This window comes from Diceros bicornis, chromosome 4 (genome assembly GCF_020826845.1).
Source record: "Diceros bicornis minor isolate mBicDic1 chromosome 4, mDicBic1.mat.cur, whole genome shotgun sequence".
Lineage (NCBI taxonomy): Eukaryota > Metazoa > Chordata > Mammalia > Perissodactyla > Rhinocerotidae > Diceros > Diceros bicornis.
In genome coordinates this window covers 8,505,677-8,517,909 of record NC_080743.1, presented here as the reverse complement: position 1 = coordinate 8,517,909, position 12,233 = coordinate 8,505,677, and the positions used below count along the sequence as shown (strand labels likewise).

At 34.9% G+C, this 12,233-nt stretch overlaps 1 protein-coding gene across 9 annotated transcripts in view; it reads right to left on the bottom strand.

The window, feature by feature from the left end:
* SRSF11 (serine and arginine rich splicing factor 11) overlaps positions 1-12,233 on the bottom strand; it is a 44,122-nt gene that overhangs the window by 12,607 nt on the left and 19,282 nt on the right. For all 9 annotated transcript variants that reach the window (XM_058538286.1, XM_058538288.1, XM_058538290.1 and 6 more), the window contains 6 exons: positions 11,018-11,151; positions 7,132-7,241; positions 5,164-5,256; positions 4,309-4,358; positions 2,754-2,881; positions 694-775 (listed from right to left, as the gene is read on the bottom strand). In XM_058538286.1, the coding sequence (XP_058394269.1) occupies positions 694-775; positions 2,754-2,881; positions 4,309-4,358; positions 5,164-5,256; positions 7,132-7,241; positions 11,018-11,151 (597 nt within the window). The remainder of the gene's footprint in view (positions 1-693; positions 776-2,753; positions 2,882-4,308; positions 4,359-5,163; positions 5,257-7,131; positions 7,242-11,017; positions 11,152-12,233) is intronic.

Below are 12,233 nucleotides of genomic sequence, written 5' to 3'. Positions count from 1 at the left end.
GGTTTACTATTGTTATTTCAACTGACAGTTTTAAATTTTAATATGGCCAACATCGATTGCTATTACTCATATAAACAAAAGCTCTTTGGGCTTCTCCTATTTTCTACAAGTATGAAGAGAACCTAATACCAGAGCCCCTGGTCTAAAGAGAACCTTATAAATTTATATAGGGATGTCACACAGAAAAGAGAATAAACTGATTTAGTCTTACTCTAGGCAGAATGAAGGATGATACCATCAATTAGTTTATCCAGTAATACAAAGAACAGTCTCAAAAAAAAGAATAACAAGTTGTCACTGCAAATATTCATGCACTAGGTGGGTAATCTGCAGGCTGCCTAACGACCTCCCAAATTAAAAATTTCAGGAGTCCAGTGAAAAGTCAGAACTATAACTCACTAGTTTCAAGTACAGTGTTCTTTCCGTAGTACTAACTCAGTTTAGTGCTCATGTCCCAGTGCCTTCCTCCTATCCCTGGATTTTTTGGAGTTTTAAAGGATCAATCATCTATTTATAGCCTATCCCTTTTTTCCATTTACACATATGTGAACACTCATTCACATAAGCTGCTAACAGCAGTGACACTAAAAACTTTAACCAGGAGCTAGTAGGTTAAGAGGCAGCAAATTAAGAAGGATGTGACGTACAGAAATTATCTAAGGTATAAGTGACTATCAAAGCAGTCAGTCGAACCTGTGCCTAGAAGACGAGGGAGTCCTCCTCCTCCTCGACCGTGACCTTGACCTTGAGTGCCTCCGTTTTTCTTCTTTCTTATCTGGATTTAAAAGAAAAGGAATCTGCATTTAGAAATCATCAAACAAATGGGGAAACTATTCCCATTCAGGAGTTACTGTAAGAATTTCTTTATTATCTTAATTTGTAGCTTTTACATATAATCCTTAAATGTTACGAGTGATCATTTTACAATGAGAATGCTGAAGCTTTGATTAAGTGATGCAAATTATTGAGGCTTTTGGTAGATCCAAATTAGAATTCTGATTTTCAGCTATTCAAAGGTTCCCTTGACTATTTCATTTGCCAGACGTGGGAGGCTGTGAAGCGTTGCCCATAAAACACCCTATGAAAAGGATTATCTTTCTCATTGTTTATTCTTTAGAGGTTTCTAAGTGAAGAGTCCCTTTTTCCATTTTTAGGTTCTACTTTTCCCAAATATAGCTACAATTCACCAAGATTAAAACTTTAATTTTCACAAGTTTATGTATTAACAAGATCTGCCAACCAGCAGTTAACTGTAGAATATATTTAATAAATAAGTTTATAATAAATAAAAATATAAAATAAAAATTTTAAATTCCTGGTCTAGCAAAATGTTCCTTCTTTCTTCACCACTTAGCTCTATGCTCCTTTGCTTAAATAAACTCATGTACATTTATGTTAAAGAGGTTGATAAACAGGCTCCACGTTTGGCCTCCAGATCCAGGAAGTCATGATTCATTCACTATTCTCACTATATTCTGTGACAGAACTGGATATTAGCAAACTAGTTCTCTTCTTAATCTGTCTGTCTCCCCTCCTCCTCACCAATTTTCAATTGTGTAAATGTAGGAGATGTAGGAGACAGATCTAGAATGATTTGTCTCCATTTTCTATTTTTTAAATAACATAAGAAATTCCTTTAACTTAGGAATAACAAGAGAAAGTCACCGCATTCTTCATACATGGACTATCATCAAAGTGAGAGTGAGTTCCTCCTTCACATTTAGATCATTTCATTAATAGGATTCAGTTTATTATGGATGTCATTATTAATAATAAAGCAATAAAAATCTGGGGGGAGGGAACACATAAAGAAACCACTTTTAGTCCAGTTATGAGTTTTCAATGAAAAACAGAAACAGTTACACATGGTGTTCTAGCTTTGGAGTCACAGATCCAGCTGTCTACCTAAAGCTCCTACTGCTTACCATGTGACCTTGGGCTGATTATTTAATATTCTGTTGATTAAATGAGGTAATACACATAAAAACACTTGGTATTAATTTATCCAGTATTATACTTTAAACATATTTTCCTAATACTACACGTACTAAAAACTTTCCCACTTTTTAAGAAATAAGAACTGAAAATGAATAAAACATTATTTAATGGAAGAAAAAAATCCAGGACCAAAGATCCAAATATATATATAAGTAGACAATGGGATGACCATTCATTTCAGCTCAAAAAAACAATCTGCAAAGAATAAGGTATTTGCTTTTCTTTAAACAGATGACATAAACAGAAGCATCTTCACTAGATTCTCTTGGTCAAAGACTAAAGACTGAAAGACTAAAATCAATTTGGCTATCCCAACATAGGCAAACATAAATGATGAAAAACCACCAAAAAACCATAAATTAAAAGCAACCAAAATATCACACCAAGTATTAGATAACCCTAGGCACTACTAACATTTTGGATGGATCATTCTCTGCTTGGCGGGGAGGGAGGTGCACCTGTCTTATACCTACCGGATGTTTAGCCCTCGACCCACTAGGTGCAGTTGGTACCAGCACGACAACTAAGCGTCTCCAGATACTCCCAAATACGTTTGAGTAACAACTCCCCACCCTCCATCCCCTCACTGAGAATCGTTCCACTATATGATCTTTTACCAGAACTTGGAAAATTAAAAAATAACTAGAGTACTCTTCAACAAATTTCTAAACTTATGCAATAATCATTTTTGCCAACAATCACATAATTTAAGATTCAACAAAATTCACATAAAGATTCACATAAACCTATTTTACCTGGTTCTATAGCAGCAGAAATTAGGGACTGTGCTTCTCGTACTCTCTTCATGGCTTCCTCTATTTCTTTACTAGAGGTATCTGATTTCAAACTTGGTGAAACAAGACCAGCAGCTACATGATTCAACCTGAAACAGAACCAAGAATTGAGATCTGAAATATTTAAAAATGCACAACTGCATCTCAAATAAATATATAAATGTTTCATGTATCATCATTTTAGTAAGATACTCCTTGAAAAAGAGGGGAGGATTCCACGATAATTTTGGTAAAATCGTAAATAGTTTAGTATCCTTTTGAATATTTACAATGGTATCTGCACTTTAAAAACTCAGAGATACCTGGAATAAGAAAAACACCTACTTAATTTTGCTGAATATCCATTAACTTTCCATAAACACATTTTGAGAAATGATAGTACATAGGAATATACTGATGCTGAAGATTTTTGAACAGAACTTTCCTTCATCAGATTTAAAAATTTTGTACAACATCGTAATTTTGTTGGGGAAGAGCATTACTTTTAAGTTTGCAGATGGGAGAAAATGAGGCGGAGGCCAATGGCACCCCAAAGTTATTCATCCAATTCCTGACTCGAAAGGCTAAACATGCACCTTAAGTGTTTATGCATGTGAGAGAAAATTATAGACACTAAATTTAGGATAGTAGTTACTTGTGGGAAGAGTGGGAAATGTAAACACTAATGGGTACACAGGGAAGTTCAACTGCACTGATGATATTTTATTTTATAAGCTGGGTGGAAGGTGCCTGCTTGGATTTTATCTGATCATTTTTAAGAAAAAAGGCCACTAAATACTATAGTCAAATGATTCTGCCCTCCGTCCCTCCCTCCATACTTTCCTATTACTGATAGTGACTTTTACCAAGTTAAGGAGAAAAAGGATTAAGTTCAAGTTTAATATACCAAGAAATTACCAATTAAAACATCTTATGACTTTGTTATATATCAAGCAGAAAACAACAGTTACAGCATGAAGAGAACTTTTCAGAGCACCTAAAAGATGTTGGCTATTATTATGTGATATGTACTACTCCTTTGATCCAGGGCAGTGCCTTCCTCACTTCTGTCTCCCTAACTCCTATTCATCCCCCATGGCTTAGCCTCTGTGATCTTCAAACTAAGTTCTCCTCCTTGTAATAAGCACCTCTTACTTTCTCTGGTTAGATACACATGCTTTACTGTATTGAAATAATGTCTCCCCTCCTGACTAGAGCATAAACGCTATGACAGTACAAGCTTACAGTAGGTAGTCAATATATATTTTTCCAATGAATCAACTAAAGATAACGTTTAGGTCTTTTCCTGTTATCTTGGGATAAGCTATTTACAACTATTTTGAAAGATTCCAATTACACTAAAACAAAACCCTTTATAATGGGCTTATCTTGGATTTTTCTTCTTGTTTCTAGAAAACAGATTTATATATTGCATGCCTTGAAATAACTTTCTTTCTAACTATCCAAAAATAACTGTTCTCTAAACATTCACATACTATATCCATATCACCAGTGGAAACACAGAAAAAATCCTTACTTGGGATCAACAGTACTCATAAGCTTCAGCAACTGATCTGCAGCAAGAGACTGCAAAAACAAAAGTATAACAACAATGAGAATATGTAAAACAATAAATGATTGCTATTTTATTTTTTCAGTGTGCTGAACTATCCTAAGACAATCTGGCAAAACTACAAAAAGTAACATATTCTAGGCACAATGATGACTAATAGAAATTTAACACCAGACAGATATGTCATATTAAGTTTTCTAGTAGCCACATTAAAAAAATAAAAAGAAACACATGACATTGGTGGCTATATTACTGGATGTCCAGAGCTGCTTTAGCAAGTTAAATACAAAGACTGTGAAGTTGAACAGTCTAGATTTTACAGAACAATCACCTCCTGCTTATTTTAAGACTTTCCGAGGGAAAGTAATGTTTTAAAGAAACATGTAAAACAAAACTCAAAGTGCTTAGCCAGTATAATAATCAAGAGATTTCCACCAAGTAAAAACTTCAGAAAAAAGATTACAATGAGAGCAAACAAAAATTTCCAAGTGACTAAATGACAGGAAAACAAATGATAAAAACACATTCCCATCCATTCCCAACTGTTTACTCTGACTCCATAACATACTGATGATCTTCTGGATTCCTGTGAATCTACTCTTTACTTTGAACTACATAAAACAAGACATACTTTAATGGGTAAGGGGCTAATAATACAGTGACCCTGTAAATCTTATTTTAACGAGTTTACGTAAGAAAAAATTACCACTGCACTATCACAATCACTTATCTCCTGCTCTTGAAATGCAAGCTAGCAGTTAATGAAATAAATTCTTTAATTATAAAACGAGCTCAAAGTTGAAGGGTATTAAGTCATACCTGAGAGTTCAAGTTTGCTCCAGGAAGCCCAAGTGCAGCAAGGGCAGGATCAAGAGTAGGAGCTCCCAAAGCAGCCAGTGGAACAGCGCCAATCTGTGAAATTACAAATTTCATTTACTTAAAATTTCACTTCTGTTCCTTATACTGGGGTCAACTTGCCACTGTGGCTAGAAAACAGTCCTAGACAACACACAAACAAATGGGCATGGTTGTGTTCCACTAAGAATTAACAAAAATGGGGGTCTGGCCCAAGGGCTGTAGTTTGCCTACCCCTGCTATATACGATGGCCACATTTTTCATGAACTACAGCACATTTATCCCTAAAATCAGAATTTAGAAAAATACAAAAATTTTCAATACATTCTTGTGCCAACTATAAATATTCATTGCTTCTCAGCTCCAAATCCACTGTTCTGTGCCCACTTTGTAATACTGAAAGCAGCATCCCTATAGGTAGGATAAGTGGCATGATGTTAAGCTTTTATCTGTAGGGGGAGCTGGAAGGATATGGACTGTGGAAGGGGTTTCTCTTACTGGTTCCTATGTCCCCTCTCCAATTGTTACTGCAGTGCCATATGGGATACCCAGTGGCCTTCACCTCTCAGGCAGTTGCAGTAATCCTGTTGAGCAGCTTCCTAGCAAGTTTTGTGGCCCCCAGGGAACTTCTCTACTACCCACCCTTTCAAAGGACATCTGAATCTTAGCCTCAGGGCAAAGAGGAGCCCCCTCTCATCTAAATGTTGTTTCTTCCTTCCTCAGCCCTAGAAGTAGTAGTTGCTTCCTATACTTGCAATTCCTGTATTCATTAGGGTTCCCCTAGTAATCTCCTCTTATTAGTAAACTTTTCCTGTTCAAATTACTGTGTGGTTCTGTCTCCTGCCTGACATAATTCTGAGTAACCAATAATTTAACAGACACAAACCATGCAAAATCCTATAGCTTTGGAGGCAGTTTGACCTTTTGTATAAGCACTGTGCTGAAAGTTCTCCTAGTTTCAATTAATATTTAGTAAACATAAGGTATCAAGCTTTCTGTAATTTAACTGTTTACTGAGTACAATTTAACTGAGTTAAAATACTATGTTAATACTACTACAAAAATGGCTATCTTAGTTATTACACAATGTTATACACCAAAGATATCTACCAATTACCAAGATCCTCATTTTTTAAGTAAAAAAAAAAAGTAGGGATTAAGTAACAAATTCTTGATCTTATTCTCTATGATACTATACAGTTCACTTAATAGTTAACCGAAGCATTTAGACAGGCAAAATAATGTAATAGAAAGAATACTGTTATAAAGTTCAAGGTGAAGCTCATCATTCACTATTACCTGTGAAACCACTGACCATTTACAATCTCTCCGAGTGGTTAGAATACATTGTCATTTAAAGAGTCTTTTAGTTCCAAAATAATATGCTTTTTACAGCATTATCAGGGTTAGAAACATTACCCAGTAAAAACTTTCACCAACTTTTTATTTCATCTTCCCCATATCAAACATCTCCATCAAGAATTCATCTTTATTTCAAGCTACCCACTTAATTCAAACCCCAAGATAAGAGCAAAAGATCAAAGGGCACTGAGAAAGCAAGAAAGAAAAAACCAAAAAAAACAGACGTCTGAACTTCAGCTTTCTTTTCTTTCCTGGGCCAGACGAACATACTTTTTTAACAGTGTGTTCAACAGAAGTCTATGCCTCATGAGATTTTTTTTTTCCACATAGTTACTTATGGGTTATTTTGAGAGCCAGTGGCAAAACGGATATAACAGGTATTTACAATTTTCAGAATGTTCTAAAAATGCAAACTGCCAAGAGATTCCCTTTACCTTTTATAATCTTGTACACACGTGATATCGTTCTGGGAACCAGAGTCACAATAACACTTAAGAAGCTCAAATACGTTGAGCTATATCTACAATTCTGTGTTCCTTTCCATCCTTTAGAATTCAAAGAACTAGTACCTGGGTAAGTGGGTTAGGAGTAGGCAGGAGTCCACCACCAGGCAGAAGACCTGCCACTGCATTAGCTGGTGCCAACAGAGACAAAGCCTTAGTCTCATCAGGAATAACTCCTGCAGAGAAACATCCTTGCATTAGAACATACTCTTTTGCAAGACAGAAAACACACAAAAACACCCAGAAAATGTCTCCCTGATACACCACCTGAGTTTGTTGAAAGTACTTATGTTCGCTAAAATATAAAGCTTGATTTCTATGATTATTTATCATTAATTTTATGTCAGAATGAAACTTCAATGTGTGAAAATTTGTTTCCTTTTTCTCTACAAATGGTTAAGTTTCTAGAGTAAAAAAAAAAATAGCACAATACACACTACTTTTTTGTTAACACTGCCAAGATTTCATCACCTGTACTCGATTTTTAAGTCATGAACCAAACGTAAGCAAGCACAGTCGGTTCTCCAGGGGTGTGCTCTCAACTTTCAAAAGCTGTTTTATGAACAACGACTCGTGTCGGCTGCTTCACTATAAAGCACACAGAAAAATCAAGATACACAAGACAAAAAAAGTTTGATTTAGGGGTTAATAATATGGTACAGTTACTATGATTTTCTTTTACACCTACCATACAAATTTTGTAAAAATTAAGAGAAGAAAAGTATGTAAAGGAAATATTCTGTTGGAAACAAGGGTAGGGCTTTTGCTGACTCATGAAAATGAATATGAATGTTTCTGAAGGTCTCTGAATACACACAGGATGTGTGTGTGAGAGAGAAAGAGAGAGAATAGGTAAAACAACATGGCACATTCCTTACCTGTACAGTAAAATGCTTTATGTTTCAATATGTGCCATGCTAACCATACCAAAAAATGCTGCTATAGAGTGTCAGTTCAAAAGCTAACTTAGTCAAACTCCTTAAGCCAAAAATGACATGTATGTCTCTTTTTAAAGCCTAATCTGTGTATTCAGATAAAATCTAAGGGTCCTAAGACAAATATTTATGTAGACAATTTAAATTCTATCCAACAGCAAAAGCCCTATACAGATGGATTAATCTGTTAATGTGCCCAAGCCCCCAAAATGAGAGTTCAATAATACAATTAAACTATATATTTGCAAATACCAGTAGTATTTCTGTAATACATATTAAGAAACTGCATCTCATCATAAAACATACAATATGTACAGGGCACTTAAGAGAAACTGGATAAGCTGCAGAAGAAAACTGTTGGGTGGTATTTTCAGCAGGGCCTGGTATATAGTTCAGGCTGAACCAGGGAAAAGAACTGTAAAACACAACAACAAAAAAGAAAAACCACTGTTAAATAAAGGTAATGGTTCCTTCCACCTATACTGAGAAGTGCCGATAATATAAACAAATGTATACTACACAGCACTGTTATCTTGCTTGTGTCAGAGCTGTCATCAATTTAGATACCAAGAGTTATGGAGGGGGAGTGGGGAGAAGATCATTTAGATATAGGGCATTAATGCATTAATATTAACAAACCTAAAAGATTATGGGATAATTTTGCATGCAAAATTATGTTTCAAGAGGATAATATTAATTATCAACATCTTACTCAAATTAGTGCATTTGCAACATTTCTGGCAAACTAAAATCCTCTTGAATTTATTGTGAGACACCTGATAGAAGATCTGCATCCATTAAAAAAAAAAGTCATGCATCTGATCCTCTGATTTAAAAAAAGACTATTTAAAAATAAAACTACAATTTAAAAATAGCAATGAGGCCCCTCACCAGTTAATTTTCATGCGTCAAGAGTATTTTTTTTACTGCTGCTTTGATAGAACCATGAAATACTGCATGAATGTGTAGAAATGAAAGAAAAAGAAACAGACAAAAGAAACAAACATTAACCAAGGAACCTAAATAACCCCCAAATCCATTACTATAAGAGTTCCTTCCAAATCCAGCTATCTCAGTTTTTACCAATTAAGACTATTCCTTACCGTAGACTTTGTGTCTATTGTTCTAAAACACCAACCAAGAACCAACACCAAAGTGTAAGAGCTACAACTAGGGTGAATGGTGACAAATGGATTGAGTACATCAGTTATTTAGTGGAGATAACATTAATACAGCATACCATACCAGTAATTAAATACACCAAAAGCAAATTCTGGAAATAAATATTTCTGTTATTCTATATATACATCTAAATATTTCACTTTCAAACAGATTCAGAAAAATTACTGTGATCTACAAATACTGATGAAAGCCAGTTATATGATATACTGTATTATGTTCAGGCCTTGGGAACTATGATACAATACTTAGCCAATAAGGATTCTTTAAATTTAAAGGCTAATGCTTTGCACATTACTCACATATTCAACCCTTGTTCCGAAAGCTATCATCTATATATTACTTATCCTAAATTTGAATTCTGTAAATTTTCTCCTGGAGGTAAGTCTTATCCTACAATAGGCACACTGATATAAAAGAAATTGCTTAATAAAAACACAGTTAACTCAAACGTTTATCAGCATATATATTTTAAAACCTTAAATGGGGCTCACACACTTTAATATTATGGAGATAGATGTACTGTTATTATATAGCATGCCTTACCACATCTATGAATGCAATTTAATTTCTTTAGAAAACCACACAGGCAATTTTCCTAAGTTTTAAGGACTAGACATTTCACAATGTTTACAAGGTATGGTGTAAATGTTCACACATCGATATTCAAAGATCTGCGATAGTATCTAAAGTTAACAATATCACGATTCCACTTCCACTGACCAGTTCATTAAGGAAAGGGGAAAACATTTAAACCCTGGTCAGCACATATGTTAAATAAATCATTAACTTCAAATCCAGTGATTTTATCATATTCAGTGATTTCTTAGATCAAAATTTATAGTTACCAAAAAGCAAATAAAGTACCAGTACATTGGGAACAAACTAATTATAAAATATGCCTTAGAAAATTTTACAAAATGGAATTAAAATAGTGCTGTCTTGTCACAGTGGTTTTTTAGATCCAAAAACCCTGCTCATTATTTTTCTGTCAAATTACTTTAACAGCCTAAAATGTAAAAAGAGAGAAAATGTGGTTAACAAATGGTTACACCAGGAAAACACTTGGGGGACTGGAGTGCTTGCTGGCCTTTAGTTAATGTCTAGAATCCCCTGTAGCTGCAGAGGACCCACTGTTTTTCAGTCATCTGGAAGAGTTTTGCATTTGCCTTCTCCACTACAAAAATCACACACACAAATAACAGAGAGAAGAATTTATTATTTAGAGATATTCTAGAAAATATAGCAAGAATGAACAAGAAAATCTGGCATAAAAACAAAACACCCAGTGCCCATCTGGCACCTAAGCTATAGGAAATCTTGAACTTCCATAAAAACCAAATCATTGCAACCCTTGGTATACTGGAATTCAATGTGGGATTGTTTTTTTTTAAAGTTATCAATGAAAGGAAGCACTAAGCAAATAAAACTCACCTACTCGTTTCTTCAAAACAGAAATAACATGCATTTATTTGAAGGTTTCTGTGTAAATGTGCATGGAGTGAACCATTCACCTTCAGGACTTTTTCATAAAACTCAAACCTTAAATTAACTAAGTAGATGTATCTTAAGAAATTACAACAAAGGACATGATTTTAATCAACTTAAAAATGTTTTAAAAGAATGCAAAAAGTTAAATATCTTATAAAAACAGATCTGATTTCTAACTTTTAGAATTAAAAAAATCTGCAAGTAAAAATATGGACCACAGTATAACAAGGGTTTCAAAATGTTAATAGCTTAGGTTTTTAACATGCTACTAATGCTCACTCTAAAACTATACTGAGGTAGATGGTCATCATAGGATGCCCACATAGGTAGTTAAACAAAGCACAAACCTTCTGCATATGGTACGACTATCAAAGCTCTGTCAACGAATACAGTGTTTGTCAGATGCTGTGCCACAACTGCTGAGTCCGGATCGTGGAACTTAACAAAGCAGACACGGGATGAGACAGGCAAAGGTGAATCACTAAAAAATAAACATAAAAAAAGAGAAAAACATCAGCTAAAACACAAATGTATGATTCAGACACTCATACTCACATTCCAAAATAAAATAGGCAGATAAAAATATATAACTGCACATATATTAGTTTAGTTAACCAGTTCAAAAGAAAATGACGATTCAAATAAAGTACTACCCACTGAACTCATGTAGGAAATTGCATGTAGACAAAAACAATCACTGGTTAAATTTACAGTGTATCATTAAAAACAGTTTGAAACTAAAGTCTCAGACTTTGAGCAGACCTCAAAAGTGTCAACGCTTTTTTCTGTAATACCAATACCAGCTATTTTGAAGTACAGATAACAAGAAATTATTTTTGGCTTAGAAAACTCTTCATTATGGCTAAATTTTCAGAGTAAAAAACATGAACTTTCCACTATAGGGACAAAAGAATATTGTGGGCAAGTGCATCTATTTGACAATCAGTGAGTTTTCTTGACCTGCCTACTAAATACCCTGTCCTCTTTCACCTACAGCATAACTCCCAAGCATTATAAATAATTAAGGCTCTCTCATGTAGAGCACTTTCAGGAAAAAAAAAAAAAAACTGAAGTACACATGGGGACAGTACTCCACCCCTGGTACTATCACGCATAATTTCGATAAACAAGAGCTACTTCCCTCAGCACAATGCTCTCTTAGGCAAAACAAAAACAAGTGCTAAAGTGCAAGTGACGGCAGAGGACAGATGAGGCAGGGAGCAGGGTTTCTGTTATTTCCTCTTTTTTTTGCAGGGCAAGATTCGCCCTGAGCTAACATCTGTTGCCAATCTTCCTCTTTTTGCTCCTCCCCAAAGCCCCAGTGCATGGTTGTATATCCTAGTGGTAAGTCCTTCTATGTGAGCCCCTGCCACAGAATGGCTACTGACAGAGGAGAGGTGTGGTTCCACGACAGGGAATGAACCTGAGCTGCCGAAGCAGTGAGAACCCTGAACTTGAACCACCAGGCCATCAGGGCTGGTTCAGTTCTCTCTTTCATTTTTTTTTTTTAAACTTAAATATAGGGTGGTTCAAATTTCTGCCAAGAAATTCTCTGAGAAAGGG